We start from the raw sequence: 23775 nt of genomic DNA on the forward strand, positions 1-23775 counted from the left end.
TTTAGGTTGAAGTAGTATTCTGATATTTATCCCTTTCCTTTTATAATATATATTTATATGATATCAAGGGAAATTTTTTAATTTTTTGGGGCCATCACATTAAATTTACATTTTTTGGGGGCCTTACATATAAAGAGAAAATTTTAATATTTTTGGGGCCATAAGTTAAATTGTCGAAAATTTTGGGACCAAGGACGCCTGGCTCATTCCTTGTAACTTCTGCCACTGTTGGTCCCAAACATTCTTCTGGGCTTCCCAAATTCAGTTTGAGTTGGGAAAATTATATTCAAGGGCAATGGAGGGAGAGAAGGAAAAGGGGAGGACGAAAAGAATCGCTGTTTTCATGGCTTTCGGCACCAAAGGCGACGTCTACCCTATTGCTGTAATTTAATAGAAAAATGCAACTTTTTGGAGCTCTTTTGATTTTTTTCCCTCAAAATTGTTCCATTTTCCATGGTAAAGCAAACAATTTTGGTTTCAGTTTTTTTATTGGTGATTCCAGGCCATTGCTGCAGCTTTCGCTACGGACCAGAATGGTTACGACGTCGCTTTTATCACTCATTCGGCACATCAGGTGCTCCTTTTTCTCATTCCAAGTTTTAATTACCAATTAATTAGAAGTTGCACTTCTGTTATTTGTTTATTTATTTTGGTTGTAAAATTAGCAAAAACAATAACCTTTGATTTACTTTCTTGTAGAATCTAAGTTCACATTTGGCAAAAAAGAACATAATTTTTGTTCCAATTTCTTCGCCACCTGTTCTTTCTAGTAACGGGACTGATGATAAGACAGGTTTAGTTCGATTGCTTCCTTTCCGTTTCCATGTTATACCTTTTTCTGTGAATTCATGTTATTATTTTGTCAGGTTCACCGGGATTAGAATTTTCAGAGCAGAAAAACATTATTGCAAAAGAACAAAGAAAAGAATGCTGTTTGGCAGTTGAAAGGCTATTCGGTGATGATCCATGCTTGGAGGGTGATTTTATTGGGATAAATTTCTTTGCTTTGGTATTTCTTTTGGACGAAAAAGAAAAAAAAATTTAAGTTAAACTTGTTTTGCTTGATAAGTTAATAGTTACTGTCACTGATTTATAAAGTGAACAATTCAAAATTATTATTTAGATGTGGTTGGTTTATTGAAACTTAAGACTGTAGGGGTGATGATTCAATTTCTCTTTAAGATTGCATTCTTGTGATTGTCCAGGAAGGGTGGAGCCTTGCAGAACTTTTCCATGTCCGTTGTATTATTCTTGCTCCTTATGTTGTTCCTTATAGGTAAACGAATGAATTTTATCTTACATCTTAATAAATGAGTTTTTTATGTTATCAGTTCTCTTTTTCTGGAGAAAAAGGCCAACTATATTTTCCCTGGAAATGGAATTCACTTGTCGGGGTTAGTCCAATGAATATATCAAAAGGACAAGGGAAATCCTGAATGATTGTCAATGTCTCAAATTCAAGTTAATTATATCTGTTTTTTTTTCAACAACTTGGCGTGTAAAGCTCTTGGTAAAGAAGTTACATGTTATGATTTTCTCCATTTGGCTTATTGGCTGGCCTGGGTATGTATCTATCTGCAACTAATATAATCTGTTCTGTTAACAATTTTTTGTATAGTGCACCTTCATTCTTTGAGCATTACTTCAGAAAAGAACTTCCTCTTTTGTACAAATATCTCCAGGAAGCTCCCGCTGATAAGGTAGTTGAAGCTTATAAGTTAAATGCTTCAGACAGATCAACTGATATTCCCTTTGCACTCTGATATGATAATTGTTTTTATTTGTTGTCGTTTTGTATGAATATGTTTATCTCGCATATTAACTCCTTATTCTTTTATGAACGCAGGTTTGCTGGAAAGATGTAATTCATTGGATGTGGCCACTTTTTAGTGATAATTGGGAATCTTGGAGAAGTGAGGATTTGAATCTGAGTCCTTATCCTTTTACAGTTAGTACTTCTCTTTTGGAGCTCAATCACTTATTATGCAGTTCATAACTACCTAATTTATGACAGTGTTTGATATTCTAAGCAGGACCCGGTAACAGGTCTTCCTACTTGGCACGATAGGCCACCATCTCCCCTACTATTGTAAGTCATGCTGTTTCACATAGAAAGTCTAGAAATGAAATGACTTTATGTATGATTGAACAATCAATTGCAATAGTGTATCCCTCTTATTATCCAACTGAGTTGTTAATGGGTTGCTGCACTTTATAGTGTTTCATTATAAAGTTAGATGGAGAGTACTTCTGAAAATTCTTTGAATTTATGGAATAAGTTCTTTTAGAGAACACTTGTATCGGTGTTGCTATGAGAAGTTGACATGATATTAGAGGCTTTTTTGTGATTTAATAGAATATTTGAAACAAGTATGAGACAGGCATGCAATCCATTCATCAGTTATTTTTGGAGGAATTATGTCTTTGGAGAAAGGTATTAAGATGAATACATGACACCCATCTCTGATTATCAAATACTTCTGTCTAACAGGTATGGGTTTAGCAAAGAAATTGTTGAGTGCCCTGGTAACTCCTAAGTTTCTGTACTTCTTGTTTCAGACTCCTTTTGTGGAACATTTGGCAGTGTTTCATAGTTTTTTGAATTTTGTTGGAGTGCCTTTTATGATGAGGTTTTCTGGTAACTGGTTGATCCTGCAAACCTCTGTAAAAATTCACCTTTTTTTCTGTTTCATTCCTTCTTCATATTTGGATTGCTTATGATATCAATGTGTTAACAGATTATTGGCCATCAAATATTCGGGTTTGTGGCTTCTGGTTCCTCCCTATTGAGTGGCAGTTTTCCTGTCAGGAATGTGGACAAATTTCAACACTGCTTTCCACACGGCATCTAAACTCGGATGACATGTGTCCAGCTCATGCTGAGTTACAGTATTTTCTAAGGACTCCTTTGTCTAGGCCACCTATTTTCATAGGGCTAAGTTCTATTGGAAGGTAGGTTCTGAAGCTTTGTCTGATATCTTAGATGTCTGCAGGAAGTGCCTTTTATCTCCCTAAACTATTGTGTTATCCCTGTATATTGGTGTTTGTGTAACCTTTCTTTTTGTAGTTTTAAATAATGACAAAACCCAGTTTGATACGCAATATGATGGAACTATAAGCTGAAATGGATCCTATTATGCATCTGTGTGGGTTATCTATTTTATGATTCCTTGATGGATAATAGCTTTAGAGTGCCTTTTCTGTTTCTTTCCTGAACTAAGTGTTCTTTTTCTGTTTGCAGTATGGGGCTTATGAGGAATCCTCGAGCCTTTCTACAGGTTGTCCGAACTGTTCTAGAGGTTACATGTCACAGATTTATCCTTTTTACAGCTGGCTATGAACCATTAGATGCAGCAGTCCAGGAAGTTGCCCATGAAGCATCTTCTATTTCGAAGCAAAGATGGTCGGTTCAAAAGGGGTTATCTCTTTTTGATAGTCGGCTGTTTTGCTTTTCAGGGTGAGTATTTCTAGTTTCATCTGGATGCCAGAAAAAAGGATGAAGATTTTACTTGAAGATTTGTTGATTTAGAAAGTAACAATTGTACAATTCACAATTTCTTACAGAGCTCAATGGTACAGATCTGAAGTGTTTCTAGAAAGATGTGGATAATAAGCTTTTTAGATTTTTTAAAACCTAACACATTCCTTAACTGTCTTCTACGACCTTACCTTTCTTATTGAAATTTGCTTGTCTTGTTATCATGTAACATTAGTATGATACCATATAATTGGCTGTTCCCGAGATGTGTAACTGCAATTCATCATGGAGGGAGGTGAGAATTTTTCCCTCATATTTATTTTCTTTATGACTTCTTATTTCAGTTAAATGCATAGAAAAAATTACTTCTGATTTATTAATTGCTTTATTTTCTTCAATGGATAACCAGTGGATCCACTGCTGCAGCTCTATATGCTGGTATCCCTCAGGTCAATTGCATGTTAAACCCTTTCAACTATACTCATTGTTTCATATCCCCATTATTGTTTGAGCAGATTTTTTTTTTTAGCATTTGGTAGGTTGATACTTGTGATGGACATTTAGCAAAAGGTAATAAGCATCTTATATGAAATGCAACAGCAGTTTCGGTTATCTGAATATAAGGTCATTGGAGTCTACATGCATTCCTTTTATAATTGTAGTTTATATTTGTATTTGTGTTTGGTTATGGTGTTTGTCATCCTATTCTTTCCCTACTGCTCTTTCTCAAATATAACCATCATTGCATGGCAGATTATATGTCCGTTTGTGCTGGATCAATTCTATTGGGCAGAGAAAATGTTTTGGCTTGGAGTTGCTCCAGAACCATTGAGAAGAAACCACCTTGTTCCAGAAAATATTAGTGAAACAAGTATCAGGGCCGCAGCAAATGTTCTATCACAAGCAATACATGATGCATTATCTCCTAGAATCAAAGAACGTGCATTAGAAATTGGTAAAAGGATTTCTCCTGAGGTAATGGCTGCCAATTGTGATACATTTTTCCTGTCCATTCATTTAATCAAAGCTAAGAAATATTAGATCAGTAATAACTATGTAGATATGGTAAAAAGTTATTAGCCTAATCTCCATAAATGAATGCCAACACATTTACTTCAGTGATGTCTCTCACTTTTGCGATCAATCCTCTGTGTAATCTGCCGTTATTAATGATCCTAATCATTATCATTGATGCATTATGCATTTACTTGGTGTACCGCATACAATACTAGCCCGGATATGGCAATAGAAATGATACATTGATGGCAGATAATGTTCACCATTTTCGTAAAAGATCCTTGTTGAGAAGGATTGGTGTTTGGATGGCAGATCAGCATTTCAAAGAACTTTGTAGTTTGTATGATACATATTGTTTGAGATACGTGCACAAATCCCAATTTCCCATCCATACCCAACCAACCCCATTGTGGGGGCTAATTTTCTGCCAATTTACTCACTCTCTTCAATTTTTGGTTCCTGATAGGATACTGAGACTATCTGAAATCTATTTCATGTTTAGGATGGAGTTTCAGAAGCTGTGAAGATCCTAAGGGAAGAGATTGGCCCTGCACTTTAAGATGAACTGAGAATGGATAGTTTGTTGTTGTATGGTACATTTTTTTTTACTCTAGACTTGTTTACTGTAAGTTTTTCCTTCCTACTCTTTTTCCTGTTGGAATCCCTATAATTAAGGATAGAAATCTTACCTTATTACTATTAGTTCTCTTGTAAATAGAAACTAATCTCAGTTACTGATTCTTAAGAATTAGGATTTATTTCTTTTAAAATGATTATTTCTCCCTTTATAAATCTGTAAACTAAAGCAGTAGAAATTGAACTGAATTTTTTCCTCTGAAATTTTTCATGGTATCAGAGCATTGCTTTTGAATCTAATAATCAATCTCCTTGGATACTCGATTCGGGCGCCTCCGATCACATGATAGGTGACTCCATGTTGTTTCACACCTACACTCCTTGTCATAACAAATCCCGAATTCGCATAGCTGACGGTTCTTACTCACCTGTGGCTGGAATAGGAGAAGTACAAATGACAGAGAGTTTTTCTCTCGATAAAGTCCTACATGTCCCAAACTTGTCCTGTAATTTACTTTCAATTAGTAAACTTACTAAGGATGAAAATGGTCTTGTTGAATTTTCTGCAATTGGTTGTGTGATACAGGAACAAAAATCGGGGAGGATGATTTGCATTGCTAAAGTTGATGATGAACTATATATTTGGAATAAAAACAGTACACAAGGGGGATTGGCTCTATCCACTTCAAAAGAGGACACTATTATGTTATGGCACCGTAGGTTAGGACATCCAAACTTTGTGTATTTAAAAAAACATCTTCTGCTGTTATTTCGAAATAAAAGTATTAGTTCCTTGAAGTGTGAAATTTGCCAATTCTCTAAACATACCCGTGTGCCATACCCCTTAAAACCACATATTCAGTCCTAACCTTTTTCGTTAATCCATAGTGACCTATGGGTAGCTAGCCGAGTGAAAAATATTACAGGGGCTAGATGGTTTATAACATTCATTGATGATCATACTAGGGTCTGTTGGATCTATCTACTCAAAGAAAAATCTGAAACACCCAAAGTATTCCAAAATTTTCACTCAATGGTTCGAACCCAATTCAACTCTACCATACATACCCTCCGTACTGACAATGGGAGAGAATACTTCAACTCTGTCTTAAGTCCATACCTTTCTGACCAAGGCATTATACACCAAAGCTCTTGTCCTGACACTCCTCAACAAAACGGGATCTCTGAGAGAAAAAATCATCATCTCCTTGCTGTGGCTCGAGCCATAATGTTTACTATGAATGTTCCAAAATACTTGTGGGGAGAAGCTATCCTCACTGCCTGTTATCTCATAAACCGAATGCCATCAAAGATCCTCAATTTCCAAACACCTCTAAATACTCTTTTAAAGGCCTTCCCTCTATTTCATGTTCCTAATCTTCCACCCAAAATATTCGGCTGTAAAGCTTTTGTCCATAACCATCAACCAAATCAATCCAAACTTGATCCTCGAGCCCACACCTGCATCTTCATTGGATATTCCCCTACACAAGAAGGCTGTAAGTGTTACTCACCAACATTGCGCCGAATGTTTGTCTCTCGGGATGTTACCGTCTTTGAAAATGAACCATACTTTGCAGCATCTCATCTTTAGGGGGAGATTTTTAATGAAGATGAGACCCTTAATACTCTCCTCATTATACCTCCTGGTCCTACTACTACTATCACAAACAAACCTATCCCAGATTTAGTTGTTGTTTCCCCTGGGCAGCAAGAATTTAACATCGTCCTTCCCAATAACAATACCTCCACCGAAGTACAACAGCCACCTGATCAAGGAAAACAGCAAATACAGGTTTACTCTCGACGGAATCGTTCTCCTGAAACTGATACAGTAGTGCCAATTACATCTCCAACTGAGGACTGTTCTGAAACAGAAGTCCCACCTCCGTCACCATCCATCTATCTTCCAATTGCAGTTCGAAAGGGTACAATGAGCTGCACTCAACATCCTATTTCTCGGTTTGTATCCTAGGGAAATTTATCTAAAGTCTTACAAAGCTTTTGTGACTAATGTAATTCTGTAAAAACTCCAAAAAATATAGAAGAGGCTCTTGAATCAGCTGAGTGGAGACAAGCCGTGATGGAAGAAATGAAGGCCCTAAAAAAAATGAAACATGGGAAATCTCGGATCTACCTAAAGGAAAAAAAATCGTAGGGTGCAAATGGATTTTCACTACGAAATTTAAACTCGATGGCCATATAGACCGATACAAAGCTCGACTTGTGGCTAAGGGATTCACCCAAACTTATGGTCTCGACTACAACGAGACGTTTGCACCGGTTGCCAAGCTAAACACCGTTCGAGTCCTGCTATCTCTTGCTGCCAACCTTGATTGGCACTTGACTCAATTGGATGTAAAAAATGCTTTTCTCAACAGGGAATTAAATGAGGAGGTATACATGGATTTCCCACTCGGGTTTGAAGAAAACAAGGGCCAAGTGTGTAAGTTGAAGAAGTCCTTATATGGGCTGAAACAATCTCTACGAGCGTGGTTCAGCCGATTTGCAAAAGCTATGACTAGAAGAAATTACATTCAAGGACAGGCAGACCACACCATGTTCTACAAGCACTCGAAAGAGGGTAAATGCTGCATCCTTATCGTTTATGTCGACGATATAATATTAACAGGAAATGACTCGAGCGAAATTTTGAGATTGAAAGAATTTCTTGGTACAGAGTTTGAACTTAAAGACTTGGGGAGTCTTAAATATTTTCTTGGTATGGAGGTACCAAGGTCGAAAAAAGGTATCTTCATTTCCCAAAGGAAATATGTTTTTGATCTACTGTCGGAAGTTGGCTTGATGGGCAGCAAACCAGCTGAAACTCATATGGAGTTTAACCTTAAATTGGGAACTAATGAGGATGGAGAAGAAATCGACAGGGGGAGATATCAACGTCTAGTAGGAAGGCTCATCTACCTATCTCACACCCGTCTTGACATAGCCTTCAGTGTGAGTGTTATTAGTCAGTATATGCATGCCCCGAGGGAGAAGCACCTGGAAGCTGCATATAGAATACTAAGATATCTAAAAGGAACTCCTGGTAAAAGCCTGTACTTCTAGAAGACTGTCAACCGAAGCGTGGAAGTCTACACTGATGCAGACTGGGCAGGTTCTGTTAATGATAAACGGTCTACAAGCGGCTATTGTAGTCATGTTTGGGGTAATCTCGTGACGTGGAGGAGCAAAAAACAGTCTGTGGTAGCACGCAGCAGTGCAGAGGCAGAGTATCGAGCATTATCTCATGGTATATGCGAAGGAGTTTGGATACAAAGACTTATGAGAGAACTAAAAGTGCCTTATACCAGACCTATGAAGATGTACTGTGACAACCAAGCTGCTGTCAGCATAGCACATAATCCTGTGCATCATGATCGGACCAAACATGTGGAAATAAATTGTCACTTTATAAAAGAAAAAATACACTCAGGAGAAGTATGCATCACCTACCTACCTACTACCTACTAGACAACAAGTTGCAGACATGTTAACTAAGAGTTTGAATAGAAACATGTTTGAAGAACTTATTGGCAAGTTGGGTTTGATTAACATTTACACTCCAGCTTGAGGGGGAGTGTTGGGATCCTTATAATTAAGGATAGAAATCTTACCTTATTACTATTAGTTCTCTTGTAAATAGAAACTAATCTCAGTTACTGATTCTTAGGAAATTAGGATATCAATTACTGATTCTTAGGAATTAGGATTTATTTCCTTTAAAATGATTATTTCTCTCTTTGTAAATCTGTAAACTAAAGCAGTAGAAATTGAACTAAATTTTTTCCTTTGAGTTTTTTCATTTACTATAGAAAGAACTAGCTGAATCATTTAGCTCTAGACAAGTTGCCTCAGTGTACCAATAGTAAGGATGAAGTATGAAAAGGTTATCGAGTATTGGGTAACATTTGAATATTTCTAGTTAGTTGATGGTAGGGGTGTGCAAAATTCGGGTAAAACCGAAAAAATTCGGCTAACTGACCGAATTCGGTTAATCGGTCGGTTAACCGAATTTTTTCGGTCGGGGGTCGGTTAATTATTTTTTGATTTTTCGGTTAACGGTTAATTCGGTTCGAAACCGGTCGGTTAACCGAATTTTTTCGGTTAACCGAAAAATTAATAAATAAAATTATAATATATAAATAGGCCCACTATTCACCTAAACCCAAGTATTCAACCCAACCCAATCCAATTACCCAACCCAACCCAATCATAAAATTAAATTATTTGTAATTTAATAAATAAAAATAAAATTTTAAAACTAAAACTAAAACTAAAGTCTAAAAGTCTAAAAATAATTTAATTATGTAGTGATTCAATTTGGTTAATTTGGTTAATTCGGGTAATTCGGTTAACCGACCGAATTAATCGAAAAAATTTCGGTTCGGTTAATTTTTTTGAAAAATATTTCGGTTCGGTTAACAGTTAAAAATTTTGAAAGGTCGGTTAATTAGGTTAATGTTATTTCGGGTCGGTTAACCGGTCGGTTAACCGAATGAAAACCCCTAGTTGATGGGGCATTGAGGCTGGTCTCCTATTCTCTCTCATGAAGGGATGGGTGAATTACATTGTATTAAATTTACTCATTTCTAAATTCAAATATGAAACTCTTTAAATCGCCTATCCTGTACCATGAAAATCTAGTTATGAATCTAAGTGAAATATTAGCATGGATTGCTCTGGGGATAACATGATTGTTGGTATATGAGAAAATACAGAGAAAACCCCATATTTCTTGTTCTCTTACCTTCTCTTCCAAGGTTTTCATCTGTCCAAAAGAATCTGGAAAAAAGGGGGGGGGTGAATAACATCCTTTCAAATTTCAGAATGATGAAAACTGAAACAGCTGAACAGAGTTTACTAAAGGAAAAATTGTAAAAGGGAAGCCAATGGTAATGCCAACATCCAACTCCTCCAACTTTGAGAGATTGCTTTGAAGCCCTTTGATGTACTGTTGCAAACAAACTTCTGATCTTGGTAGGTGCATATTGTATTGTTCCTGGAGTCATTAGCAATTCATTACTTCATTGATCAAAATAAACCATGGCAAATACCCTTTTCACAATACTATTAGATTTATATGTTTGTTTTTTGAATTTTGTCAAGCTTTACCTTGATGCACAAAAGGCTACCAAATAATCTGATGCAGAGCAAGTTATGATACTAACGCGGTCATCATAGGCATAGCTTGATGCTGCAGGGCATACTTGTTTGAAACTCTTGGAAAAATTTGTAGGCAAACATGAGACAGGATCTTTATACGCCCCACGGCAACAGTACTCATCGGTGTTGAAGGCATTGCAAGCACTGCGGCAACCGACTACTTTCCCATTGTTCTTAACTTCAAGATCTGATGAGCAGTTTTGCCTCAAGTCTCCATCACAGCCAGCAATGCTGCAATTTCCCTTACCACCACCAGGCTTGACCACAATAGGTAAGTTAAAACCATCTACAAGGCTAACATCATAGTAATCGATATCATCACCTAGGGTGAATTCGGCTATGGAAACAGGCAGGCTGCCAGCACTTGTACAATTTATTGAAGTGCCACAACTTCCTGTTTGGCACGTGCCATTGCCATTTTTATCGAAACTGCAACCGGTCCGACCCCATATGCGGCCACTCCACCCGTTCGGGGCATTATAGAAGGCAGTCTGACCTGATTCCAAGGTAAAGCCTTCACCATGGAAGTTGCCTCCATCGGTGATTATTGCAGGCCATATTGTTTCTTTGCACTGATTCACTAGTGTAAAATTTTTTGCATTTGCAGGCTTTGTTACACCTGCCCAAATAAAAATATAAGTGAACTTATATGTACTTTTCTCGGAACTAGAAAGGTTGGTTTTTGAGATAGAAAAAAATGCTGCAAATACTGAAATTAAAACCCGAAATCTATTAAATATGATATCTTAAAGATGAAATAAATACCCTGAAAACCGTAACTTGGAATGAAAAGGACCAAATTCTAGAAATTTAATTACTGGGGTGATTATGTAATGTAATTGAAATATACCTGATGCAAGGATAATGCAGAAGCAGAAAAATAGAAAAGTAGAAGAACTGTGAGGCAATGCCATCCTTGAGGGGAGACCTGAAGACAGCCAGGGAAGACAGAGGTTCCCTTGTATTTAAATCATCATAACTTGGAGAATACGTGTAGGAGTTGGTGAATCTACAAGCACTGTTCAACAAAGCTCAAAAAGATTTCCTTTGCTTACTTCCCTAACCAATTGATTTTATACCTTGCCTCTATCTCATTACATTGTACTTGGAAATTTTTATGTTATTTTCCCACTTTTTATCTGCCGTTATTCTTCTTTCTTTTTCATAAAATAATAACCCAGCTTTTCAATGAAGGTATTTCAATCATAGCCAATCTCTAACTCTGATTATAAATAGAGATTGCAAATATATAGTAGTATGTTTTAAAAAATGACTGCGCAAACCAACCTGATTACAACCCCATGTTTATGTTGCGATTTCATGCATTCATTTGTGTGTTTCTCTACGCTGAGATTGAGAAGCAAGATTTGCTCCAAACATGACTTGGTGACTTGGACAGTAATGTAATGGAAAATTCTTCACGTTATGTATGATTTATTCCTCTAGATGGCCTTGGATTTTTTTTTTCTTTTTCCAATTTGAGATCTCTAACATGCATCCATTAGGAAAACCCATTATTTCCAACTTCACCAATAACAAATCAAATTAGTGTTCTCTAGACTGTGATCCCTTATTCCTATTTCTCAGAGAAAGCAAAAGGCAGAATCTGATCGTTTTGAGTGTACAGAAAACTATTCCAAGATTCCTTTGAATTGAATTTTTGTACCCAAAAGTTGATGATGATGATGATAATAAGATTGAACAATGATGTGATTTTTACTAAAAATGTCCATCTAGTCCAAGGATAAAGAGGCATAGGGAATGCTTTTCAAGTATTTTGCATGCATATATAGGCATAGTCAATAGAGTTCATGGGTGTTCTCAGTTATTCCCATATATAATATTAATATTATATATAAGTTTGCATCTAGTCTAGACCGGTTCATAGGTTGGGTTATCTATCTAGGTTTGAAGGTTTACTAAAAATTCGGAGGGGTTGGACAAAAATATTAGGCTCGAAAAATGGGCCTAAACAACAAAAATTAGACTTATTTAAAATATAAGCTAAGCCTTGCTCAACTTGGTCATTTTTCTAAGTTTGTAATATTTTATATTATGTTATTTTTGTTTAATATGTAATTTTTAACACAAAAATTAAATTTATAGTAATATTACTATAATATAAAAATTAAAAAATATTAAGATCACTATGTATAAAATTTTAATAAATAAAAACATATAAAATTATTAAATTGAAATAATATAAATATAATTTTTAAATTAAAAAAAAATGGGTAGGCCTAAAATGGACTTGGGTTAACCATTTACAAATATGAGCAAGTTTGTGTAAAATTTTAGGCCCATATTTTGAACTAAATCGAGCTTGAACAGATATAAAGTGTGTTAATATCATACTTAGACCTGACTTGATCCAGCCCATGAGTACCTCTAATATAGTCCAACATAAAATATGAACCTTTAATTTTGTCTAAATCTATTAATGTTTGTAAATAACTACCTCAAGCTTGTTTAGGTCTGTCTATATAATTTTATTTAAATTTTAAAACAATTTATCTTTATTCAAAACTCAGTTATTCTGTAAAAACTTAGAAGTTTTTCTCTTTTTTTCTCCAAGTCGTTTGCTACTTCTCTTTTGTTTTGTCCAGTGGCGGTGCCAACCTCTGGGCTAGCTACATCCCACCTTTTTCTTCCACCATCAACCCTTTTTTTTTTCTTTTTCCTCCTCATTCACTTCATGTGGCTTCTCTCTTTGCAGTTTGTAGAGTTTTTTTTCACCCTCCTACCAACCCTCTCTTTCCTTTTTCTCCTCATTCACTACATGCGCCTTCTCTCTTTTTTCTGCAGATCTATTTTGTGGGTATTTTTATTATCTTCACAAGTTGTTATGGATTGATAACGATACCTGTTGCCACTGACACTCCACCAACCACTAGCAGTTTCTCTTGGAAAGTGGGTGGCTCTAATTTGACTTTTTAATCTGTTTTTGTTTTGAGAGTATTTTAAAATAATAAATGGTTTCACGAGTTAGTTTGGACCCGTGTTGTTTTGAGAGTATTTCAAAATAATAAATGGTTTCACGAGTTAGTTTGGACCCGTGTTGTCTTAAGTTTTATATGTATTTTTGTTTGTTTTCTATTGTTTAATAAGTCTTTACTTTTAGAAGTTTTCGTTTGCTCTTGTAGCATGTTGTTTAATCTTGCTTTTGCAAGTGATTTTAGGGATAGTTTTGTTGCCGTCCACCTAAGTTTGGTGGAAGCTCAGTTCTTTTGTTGATTTTGCTCGCCACTTTAGACCATTCATGGTTGATTTCTATATCGTATTAAGTGCTTGCAATCACATCAAATATGCCATGCTTAAGTTGTGACAGAGCTAATTATCAACGTGCCATAATGTTCATTTCATGATGAGGCTAAAATTTTTGTTGTGTTGATGGAGCTTGTCCTTTACCGCCTATGACAGGTATTTGTTTCCCTCCCCTCTTAATTTGTATGGTCCCATTCATAGAATGAATTAATGAATTCCCTTTCAAAAATAAAAAAAAAAATTTGAGTAATCCTATATATATATACATTTATTCTTCCACCATTATATATATTTTTGGCTTAAATGCTGAAAATTAAGCTAAAAAATTCTCATAAAATAATTAAAAATTAATAAAATCCCTAATTAAAAACAACAACAAATTGAACCTTTTCAATTTTAAATTGCACCTAATTAAGCTCTTTAAAATATAGTTTTCTGTCAAAGCCCTAATAGGCTGTTAAGTGTTGACATAGTAGTTAATATGACAACTGACATGAAAATATGATGACATGGTCGGTAACATTAAAAAAAATCATAAAGTTCTATATATTTTGAAAATTTTAATTTTTTTTAATTATAATTTCTTTAAAAATTCTTAAAAATGTTAAAAGAAAAAACCTAAAAAAGCTAAAAAAAATTTTAAAAAAAATTATATTATTATATCCCTCCGCCAAGAGAACACGTGAAAGTTCTAAAAAAAATTATATCGTTATATCCCTCCGCCAAGAGGACACATGTCAACCCAAGAGACATTGTTGACTATGCATTTATTTCCTAAACATGACTACTCGTCCCATTTCAAATGGAACTATCACTCGTGTTTAAAGTAGAATGCTATCCTAATGTGAACACACTTCCAAGATAACAAGGAGTCTTTAGCTTGACTACCTCATACTGATAGAATCTCATAATATATGCCTATGATTATTCATTACGCATTTAACGAGATTAAACATTTATATAGCCAATATTTTTTTTTTTTGAAGAAATTTATATAGCCAATATTATACCAATGGACAAGGGGACCTTTTTTATAAATACCTTGGGAAGCTATGAATAGGGGATTGACTTTTTAGTACTCTTAAGTTACTCTTAGCATTTATCCTCTCAATCACTTGTCCTTTTGTCATTGTTTTGGCTCTCAGCCTTTACAGGTCAACTAGAGATTATTAAATCCCTTCACCAAGAGGACACGTGTCAACCCAAGAGACATCGTTGACTATGCATTGACTTCCTGAGCATTACCACCCGTCCCACTTCAAATGGAACTTACCACCCGAGTTTAAAGGAGAATGTTATCCTAATTTGAACATACTTCCAATGCAATAAATAGTCTATTTAGGGTTGACTACCTCACACTGATAAAATCTCATAATATGTGTCTATGATTATCCATTGCACATTTAATGAGATTAAACATTTATCTAGCCAATATTATACCAGTGGACAAGAGGACTTTTCCTATAAATATCTTGGAAAACTATGAACAGGGGATTGCCTTTTTAGCACCCTGAAGTCACTCTCAACATTTATCCTTTTAATCAGCCTGTTTCCTATAAATATCTTAGAAAACTATGAACAAGGGATCGCCTTTTTAGCACCCTAAAGTCACTCTCAACATTTATCCTTTTAATTAGCCTGTCCTCTTGTCCTTGTCCTAACTTTCAGTCTTTACAGGTGAACCGACCTCCATAACGACACCTTAATCTCCTCCTTACCCCTATTATACTCCTTCCTTATTGTATCTTGTATCAACATGAAATATTTTTTTAAAATAATATGAGAAATAATGAAAACTCAAGAAGTTTTAAAAAATAAAATGGAAAAATTGTGAAAAAGTTAAAAAAAAAATCAAACAATACATTTAATAAAAAAAAAATCAACATATTTTGTAACTTACATCTACTGAAATCTCTTTATAAAAAAAAAACTCATTTATCTATTGCATAAGAAACCTAAAACTTTTTAATATTGAATTTAATTAAGAGTCAAAAAAAAGAAAAAGTTTTCAAATCATAAAGATGGGGATCTCATTGTGTTGATTTATTTGATCGTCGCTTTAAGGAAATAACTGAATATTAGTTTAGCGCTCAAGCTAACATTATAACACACCTCTAAATTTTTTTGAAAAAGTTTACCATCATTTATAGATGCACCATTTAGATAAACCGGACTATTTTTTTTATTAAATTGGTTGATTTTTAAAGGTCCTTTTTTTATATAATTTTGAAGAATATTTTGATTTTTTCTCGCATTTTTAACAATTTTTAAAATAATTTTTACTATTTCTAGAGCTTTTAAAGAATTTTTCTCACCTCAACTGTCACATCATCATTTTTCACATTAATTGCCATGTCAACACTTAATGACTCATCAAGGGTTTTAATGGAAATCTATATTTCAAGGACTTAATTGAATGCAATTCATCATTAAAAGAGTTTAATTGGGTGTTATTTTTGGTTAAGAACTTAATTACCTTTTAATTGTTTTACAATAATTTTTTTAACATTTAAACTTATATTTTTATTTTATTATATTTCTAAATATAAATAAGTTAATATATTTTTTAATATTTACAAATTACATAATATAATATAAAATTTAAAACTGGTGGAATTAAGCTCTGATAAAATTTGAGCTCAACATATATTCTAAACTTTTTCCTCCAAAATCAACTTATCCCATTCATCAAGCAGGCCTTGAAATATGGATAGATAACCTACCATTTTAACGTGCATGTGTATATGTATGTATGTATCGTAAGAATAATGGTGATCTTACTATTTAGGTGGGTACTCAATAATTCAACATCAGAGTCCATTTAAGAGCCTCCAAATACAGGTGGTATAGGTAAATAATACTTGTCAGTAGAGCAGAGATCGAGATTGAAAAAGAACAAATATGAAAGCATCTGAAAAATAGTTGGAGAGAATGGCAAAATGGGCAGAAGTTGGCATTATTGTTTGCATAACAGAAACGATTAGACATACTTAAGAAATCAAATGCATAAAACTACAAGGGTTATCATCCTGCATTACACAGCTATTTTGTTTTGTGAAAGCATAAATGGGTGAGGGTAAGTTGTCTCAATAATCCAACCCAACCAACCTTTATTTAAGATATAATAGTAATTTCTACCAATTGTATTCACCAACTTGAAATTTTAATGTGCAATAAATTATATGAATATTTATTTTTTAAAGAAAATATTATTAACCAATAATACAAAGACATATATAGTAAAAAACGATAAATAAATCACTGCAAACTAATGTACAAATGTCATGTTTGTTAAATAATCTTAAAAAAAAAGAGAAAGACAAACTGACAGTAACGGCTATATTGGAATAATTTAGAAACAAACTAAAGATGCATCACTTGATCACATCGCTGGAATTTGCATCCTAGCCTCTCCATCATCAAGTCAACCTGATGAAGAATACCAATCAACGAAGAAAAAACCGTCAAAAGCCCCAAGATAGTCATTGCATCAGTGATGCACTAGAGGTCTCACCTTCTCCTCATCATCTCAAATCTATCATTATCACTATGACATATCATGATAAAGCTCTTCAAGAACAGTTCCTAATAGATCTAGCGACACCCTAATATTGACAAATCTCACATATATGCTAGAACATGACTAAAAATTAAAATTAAGAATAAAACCACCACTGCCTTCAAAGAAAACAGAGTGGACAAAATAAAAACCATAAAAAATGTGGACAAAATAAAACACGAAATTTTGGATAGAATAAAACCATGAAATTGTAGATTGAATTAAAAATAAAGTAAAACTATAAAAAAAATGTTGGAGAAATTGCAACTAGAAACCGGCCCAAAGGCCGCTACCAACTATACAAAAGTTTAGTTTGAAAAAGTTGAACCGCTAGGATTTTTCTATGAAAAGAAGAGAGGGAAAAACACATATGATAATTTCTTAAACTCAGTTATATAGTTATAAAATTTCATCATCAATGTATCAAATAATTATCCATATACTAAAAAGTTAACAAATTATTTAACTCATTTTAACTTTTTGGTATTTTCGATGTCCGTTTTACAATTCATATTTAGAATTTCTTCTATATTTAGAGTTCATAGGTACCCCTCCTAATAATATTATCTCCAAAATTTAAAAATTAATTCTCTCATTAAAAATACAATATATCATACTATTACACTCGATTATCCATTATTTATCATAATTGATGCAAACGTTAGAAAATGAATAATGTAGTTAGAAATAGAAGGATAAGTTTTCCCTTAATCGGGAGCAGCAGGCTCTATGATTATGATAACTTTGGCTATGGAAAGGGTTTTTGTCGGGTGTGTTTTTAGAGTTTAACATTTTAATACTGTATTAAATGTAATAGTCGACAACTTTATACGCTATTTTTAATGCATTAGTGAACATTCTTCCAACACTTGTTCCGCATGTAAAAGCCATAAAATAAACTACACCAAAATATTTGGTATATTTTTAGTCGAGTTTTTAGACTCTATAAATAAAATTAGATTGATAATAAGTGTTTATATAATAAAATATTAAAAAAATAAATAAATATTATCAGTGTACCAAATACTAATTTATTGGAAATGGAATTAATTTGGTTAAAATGTGTTTGTAGTCCTTGTATTTTTATAAAATTTGAGATTTGGCCCCTATACTTTAATAATTAAAAATTTAATTTTCCTACTTTTTCATTTAAAAAACCCTAGTTAAATCATTGTTGTTATTGGTAGTTCCTGTCAAAATTTATCAATTTAACATAATTATTTTCCATCAATCATATGTCATGTCATATGAGGATAGCCTAATGAAAATTCTAAATTGAAATTTTTTGAAAGAAAATACTTACAATTTTAGTGACTGGATTGAGATTTTTAATAAAAAAAAGTAGTAAGACTTAATTTTTATTTTTTTAAATATAGAGACTAAATCTCAAGTTTTATAAAAAATATAAGAATTAACAATATATTTTAATTTTTTTTCCGCTAAATATAGATTTGGAATTAATTGGAGATAGTAACACTCAACTACCATAAGTTGTGAGAAAAATAAGGAAATTCGAAAAACTTTAGAATTGGAATGTTGGATATATATATAATATACACGAGAAATTATTTGGTATATTATCGGTTAAATTTTTAGATTCTACAAGTAGGGTCAAGAGATTGACAAATGTTCTATGGGAATATAAAAAAATATTAAAAAATAAATATTTACACATGTCAAAATTTTAAGATTACTTGTAACATAAAAAAATATACACAATCAATATATCGAATATTCCCCGTATATATTATCTAAAATAATTTTTTAAATTATTTAATTTCTAGAAAGGAAATGTTGTAATCAAATAAAAAAACCAATTCAAATGTACAAATAACTTATGTGGACTGAGTAGTTACATTAATTAAGACAAGTACATGGGATATGATATATATAAATCTCTTAACTAATAAATAGACCCTCTTATTACATTATTTTAAAACATTTTACTTACTTGATCATCAAAATCACAGGAAACCTAGAGTTAAATAAAATGGTTCAAAATAAGGTGGCATCATGTCATCAAATGCAATGATAAAAAGAAGAAATACTACTGCAAAATCTTGAGGAATCAATCCTTGGAAATAGGAGTAAAGGTTTTCTATACAAATTTTCATTAATCCTTGTAGTGCTTTTAGTTATTTTATATAAAAACATAATTAAATAATATTTCATTGTGTTTAAAGAATTAATGTTTAGACATTGATATACACAGTTAACTTGTAACAATAGTTGTTAAAATTATTTATTTATATTATATTATACAACGATCTAAAAGGGGTAGGACAGAGGAAGGCGACATCCTTCTGACAATGTTATTTACTCTTCTGCTTACCGTATTTAATTTAGGGACCATACGACAACTCTCAATATTGACAAAAATTCGATTTTCTTCTTTTAATAATTTTCAAATATTTTTCTTCGAATGGTGAAATGTTGCATACACTGTTCGATCATTATATATATGTGGCTAAAAAAAGGAAAGCTGCATGTAATAATGAACATGAATCATGGCGAACATATAAGCATACAATCCAATATATATAATAGTTCAGAAGATTAATCAATAATAATTAATAATCAAAGCACTCTAGTCTTGAATGGAAACTAAGATGGGATACATTGGTGAACCATCAATTGAAAATGTAAAAAGTAAATCATTTATGATAAAGCACTTCTGGAAATGTGCATATTTGTTTTTTTTCCTTCCCTAACTCAAAAATTTTTTTTCAAGTATAAAATGAAAAAGAAATAAGCATTGGAAACCTAAATTTAGGCATTCTTGACCTTGGGGGAGTAATTTTTAGCATGAAAATCTGAGAATAAGAACAAAAGAGAAACGATGAAGGCTGCATTGAAGCACCAACTCAAAATCCCTGAGCAGCCTGAACCAGTGAAATGGTAGAAGGCAAGCATCGCCATTATCAAAAAGCTAGACCAGAACTGCACCAGCTGGAAATCTGTGACCATTTTCTTCCACTTTGGGCGAACCCCAAGGGTGCACATCAAGTAATAACCGTACATCACAACATGGACGGTGCAGTTGGTGACCAGCACCATCGAGAAAGAAGATTGGGCGCTGTTGACGCACACGTAAGACATGATGACCACCATCGAGTGATGGTAGACGTGAAGAAACGACAACCTTTTCATGGAGTTACCGAGGATGATCAAAAGGGTATCCATGAATTCAACGATCTTGGAGAGGTAAAATATGTAGCCCCAGAAAAAGAGAGGTCCCGATGGTGACGTGCGCTTAGGGAAACAAACGAGGGTCCTGAAGTTAGGCACTTGGGAAAAGATTGAGACGAGGCAACCAAGGGCCATGATGAAAGAAAGTGTGACGAGGAAGAGGTTGTGAAGGGCTGAGATTGATTTGAGGATTGGACGTGCAAGGGAAGGCCGAGATACCTGGGAAAGAATGAATGTGAAGGAAATGTAACACAAAACAGTAAGGGCGAGAAAACGTTGGGAGGAGGCTGGAGTTTGGCCATTGTTCCATGAAAACCCCAGGATTTTGGGATGATTCACTAGCCAATCTTCCAAGGTTGGGAAAAAGGGTTGTCTGACAACCAAGCTTCTAACAGTTGAGAAAAGGGTAGGGAAAAATGGTATTTCCATTGTCTTAATTCCCTTTGCAAAACTCTTGTAGTTGATGCTAGGCCGAGAGGGAGTGAAGTGAGCTAGCTAGGAGAGAAATCAGAAATGGTGTGTGAAGACATAAAGGCCAATGGCATTGGATTTTTAAGCAATGAAAAGTTACTTAAATCACTTGATGGATAAATTTTAATTTTGATTTTTTTTTATCTGGTTTTAAAACGGTCGCCAATGGATCAATATCATAGCTGGCTGAAACATGGATCAACCAACAAAGCTCCCATCCCATCCCATTGCATTCATCGATACCTACTTACTTTTATCTTTATATTATGGGTCCTCAGTCCTCACTAATGAATTCATTTATCACCACCCTACCATCTACTCTGTTTTTCTTAATTTTTCTCTTTATGAATACGGGGTACGTTTTTGTTAATTACTCATATATCCAATTCAATTTTTATTGTAAATGAGGCATTGTTGGATGGCAAGGTTGAGGCTCCGAAAATTTTGAGTTAAAATTTAAGTTTAACCTTATGTAAATGTGTGAACTTTCTTCAAGATTTATTTTGGTTAGTTAGTTTGATTTAACTTAACTATTTAGTTCGATTCTTTTAATAGCAATAAAACCCTATGCCTGCATGGCTTTATTTAAATATGATGAATATAACTACAACCAATTCAAGAACTGTTACCGCTACTTTTGGTTTGCACTTTGTTCTAGCTATGATATTCGGTGGAATAACAAAACTTGGTTTTGCCGTTTAAAGGATAGTCCCATTCTATCTTTTGTTGAAATAGAAACAGAGACAGAATTTAGAGAGTTTGCATAATAAATCTAAAATTGTTAGTGAGTCAAAGAGATAAATAAAGAGAAATCAATACTTAATACTTGTTAATGTAGTTCGGATTTCCTAATCTTACTTTACGAAACCTTGTTTAGAGAAGGATTTTATTTAACAATTCATCTAGTACAACTCTTGGTTTACGCCCAATCTAAACTCTCCCTAGGATAATCGCAACCCCGAAGTCAAACTCAAATTGTTACAAACCACTCTCCCCAAATACCTCACATTACATATAATCTCTCCATAAAAATCCCTAAATATGGAGTGTCTAAAACACCCCCAAACAATTAAAAAATAATGTCAACCATAAACCTATTTAGAAGCTCTTATCTAATGTTGATCAGCATCCGAGAGATAAGTCTTTATCACTAGTTTAAATTTTGATAATTGTCTTCTTGACTTATCTCGAAAAATACTAAAATAAATCCTTTCTTAAGCAACTTTCCATCAAATTCAAAACTCTCTAGTATAACGATAAACATAAGCATAGTTAACACTTCAAGATCTGAATGGGACTATGTGTACTAAAAAGCAAAGCAAAAGGGGTGAAGATTTGTAACGGCTCGAAAATTTAGATATGACATGTGACATAATTTCAGGTTCGAATGTTGAGATAAATCATAAGAAAATTTATGAAATGACTCAGATGAGAAAATTTATGAAAGGAAATTGTATTGGAGAAGGAATTACGTGAAAAGTGTTGTAAAAATGGAAATATGATAAAAATGACCAAATCATAAAATTTTAAAACTATGAGGACTAATGTGCAAACTCGCCCAAAAGAGAAAAATATGAATAATTATGGATTACAGGATATGAAATAGATTAAAACATGACTTGGTGAGATGAAAATCACTTTAAGGACTGAATTGAAAAAAATTGGAAAGTATAGGGACTAAGTTGTAATTTTTCATTTTCATTGAGAAAAGATTAGAAATGAAATTTTCACCACTCATGAAATTATATTAAATATTTATTATGAATTATGAACTTGAATTGATCTAAGTATCAAATTTTGAGATAAAATCACGAAAAAGGGTAAAAATGGGCAAAACAATAATTTTGTTGTAAAAGGATAATTTGATCAATTCTCGAAAGTTTTATGATAGAAGTAATATTTAAATATGATGCTTGATATTCATATTTTTTTTGGATTGTTGGGGCGTCGTATTAACGAATTGAGCCATAATTTGACAAAATTAGACATAGAAAAGTTAGGCCTTTGTAATTTGGAAAAGAACCCAATCAGCCCTCATTCTCTTCTTCTCCAGCCAGCAGGACCTCCATGGCTTACCATCTTATTCTTTCTCATTTTTATCACTTTTTCTTCATTTTCTTTCAAAATTTCAAAATTTCCACCTCCCACTTTGAGATAATGTTAAAATCTTCATGGAAACAACCTCCTAAGCTCATTTCTTTCATCATTTTAAAAAATTTCAACTTAGGGTTTATGGAGTTTTAGTGAGAGAAGTTGAAGCTAGAGTGAGAAAGCTTCAATAAGGTAAGAAATGATTTCCTACACCCCCACTAACTTGATATTTGTTGTGAAACCTTATGAGAGAGCTTGAAAATAATTATATTAAATTTTAATGTATTTTTGTTGTATGAAAATAAGGAAATGGTGACTTATGGATTTTTCAACTTGATTGATGATGGATTAGAGTATATGGAAGCTTAATTAGGTATTTTAGAGCATCCATTAAGGTAAGTACCATGGATACTATTACTTTTCCTAGGTTAGTAAGCTTAGGTGATTATGAAATTAATGTTTCAATTGTGTGTTTAATTATGTAAATTATGTTAATAATAATGTGAAATTCCATGGCATAATGTTATATAAAATAAACATTAAAATATGAAAGGGAAATTTTGAGTGGTCATGTGATGTTTTGTTAGTCAAATATGTGAAAATGATACTAAGGTTGCCATGGAAGAAATTAAAACTTGATAAGTTATGTATGCATATGTATGAAACATGTTCACATCTTGGAAAAATTGGATAATGCCATTATGGTAAAAAAAAGTTAAAATTTTAAGTTCTACTTAATGTCGACAAGAGCGATACAAGCTAAAATGTAACAATTTCCATAATATGAAAAAGAAAATTTGAATATTGAAAATGCGATAAGCCCAAATTAAAAATGTGAATTGAAATATATATGTGAAGGCATTTGAAGGCCCTAAAGTAGAGTTAGGCAAAGGATTGCCTACCTACGTTATGAGTTTTGAAAATTGAAATAAAAGACTCTAAATAACTAATAATCATATTTACGGCC

General features: G+C 33.3%; 3 protein-coding genes across 11 annotated transcripts; 1 reads left to right on the plus strand and 2 right to left on the minus strand.

Annotated features, from left to right (window-relative positions):
• Positions 1-165: 165 nt before the first annotated feature.
• On the plus strand, positions 166-11423 carry LOC107945107 (sterol 3-beta-glucosyltransferase UGT80B1). Of its 9 annotated transcripts, none has more exons than XR_005922271.1 (18): positions 166-382; positions 503-574; positions 700-793; positions 867-1009; positions 1206-1276; positions 1619-1700; positions 1847-1948; positions 2034-2089; positions 2492-2526; positions 2739-2952; positions 3242-3457; positions 3714-3773; positions 3888-3927; positions 4232-4453; positions 4998-5120; positions 5352-5577; positions 5658-10505; positions 11105-11423. XR_005922271.1 is itself a non-coding variant. In XM_016878962.2 (16 exons), exons 1-15 carry the CDS (start codon positions 296-298, stop codon positions 5052-5054), a joined length of 1551 nt encoding a protein of 516 aa, XP_016734451.1. In that variant the 5' UTR covers positions 166-295; the 3' UTR covers positions 5055-5088; positions 5352-5578. The 9 variants fall into 9 exon arrangements, 3 of the variants coding, with proteins under 3 accessions (XP_016734451.1, XP_016734450.1, XP_016734452.1); XR_005922270.1 differs by having other exon boundaries at positions 4998-5088; XR_005922273.1 differs by having other exon boundaries at positions 4998-5088; positions 5352-5561.
• LOC107945108 (pathogenesis-related thaumatin-like protein 3.5) lies at positions 9865-11280 on the minus strand. The gene is made up of 3 exons (XM_016878964.2): positions 11085-11280; positions 10184-10853; positions 9865-10070 (listed from the first exon to the last, which is right to left on the minus strand). The coding sequence occupies exons 1-3, from the start codon at positions 11146-11148 to the stop codon at positions 9932-9934; spliced, it is 873 nt and encodes a 290-aa protein (XP_016734453.1). The 5' UTR covers positions 11149-11280; the 3' UTR covers positions 9865-9931.
• Positions 11424-19576: 8153 nt separating the features above from the next.
• On the minus strand, positions 19577-21019 carry LOC107945109 (putative elongation of fatty acids protein DDB_G0272012). The gene has a single exon (XM_016878965.2). The coding sequence runs from the start codon at positions 20673-20675 to the stop codon at positions 19827-19829; it is 849 nt and encodes a 282-aa protein (XP_016734454.2). The 5' UTR covers positions 20676-21019; the 3' UTR covers positions 19577-19826.
• Positions 21020-23775: the final 2756 nt, after the last annotated feature.

Source organism: Gossypium hirsutum, chromosome D12 (assembly GCF_007990345.1).
Source record: "Gossypium hirsutum isolate 1008001.06 chromosome D12, Gossypium_hirsutum_v2.1, whole genome shotgun sequence".
Lineage (NCBI taxonomy): Eukaryota > Viridiplantae > Streptophyta > Magnoliopsida > Malvales > Malvaceae > Gossypium > Gossypium hirsutum.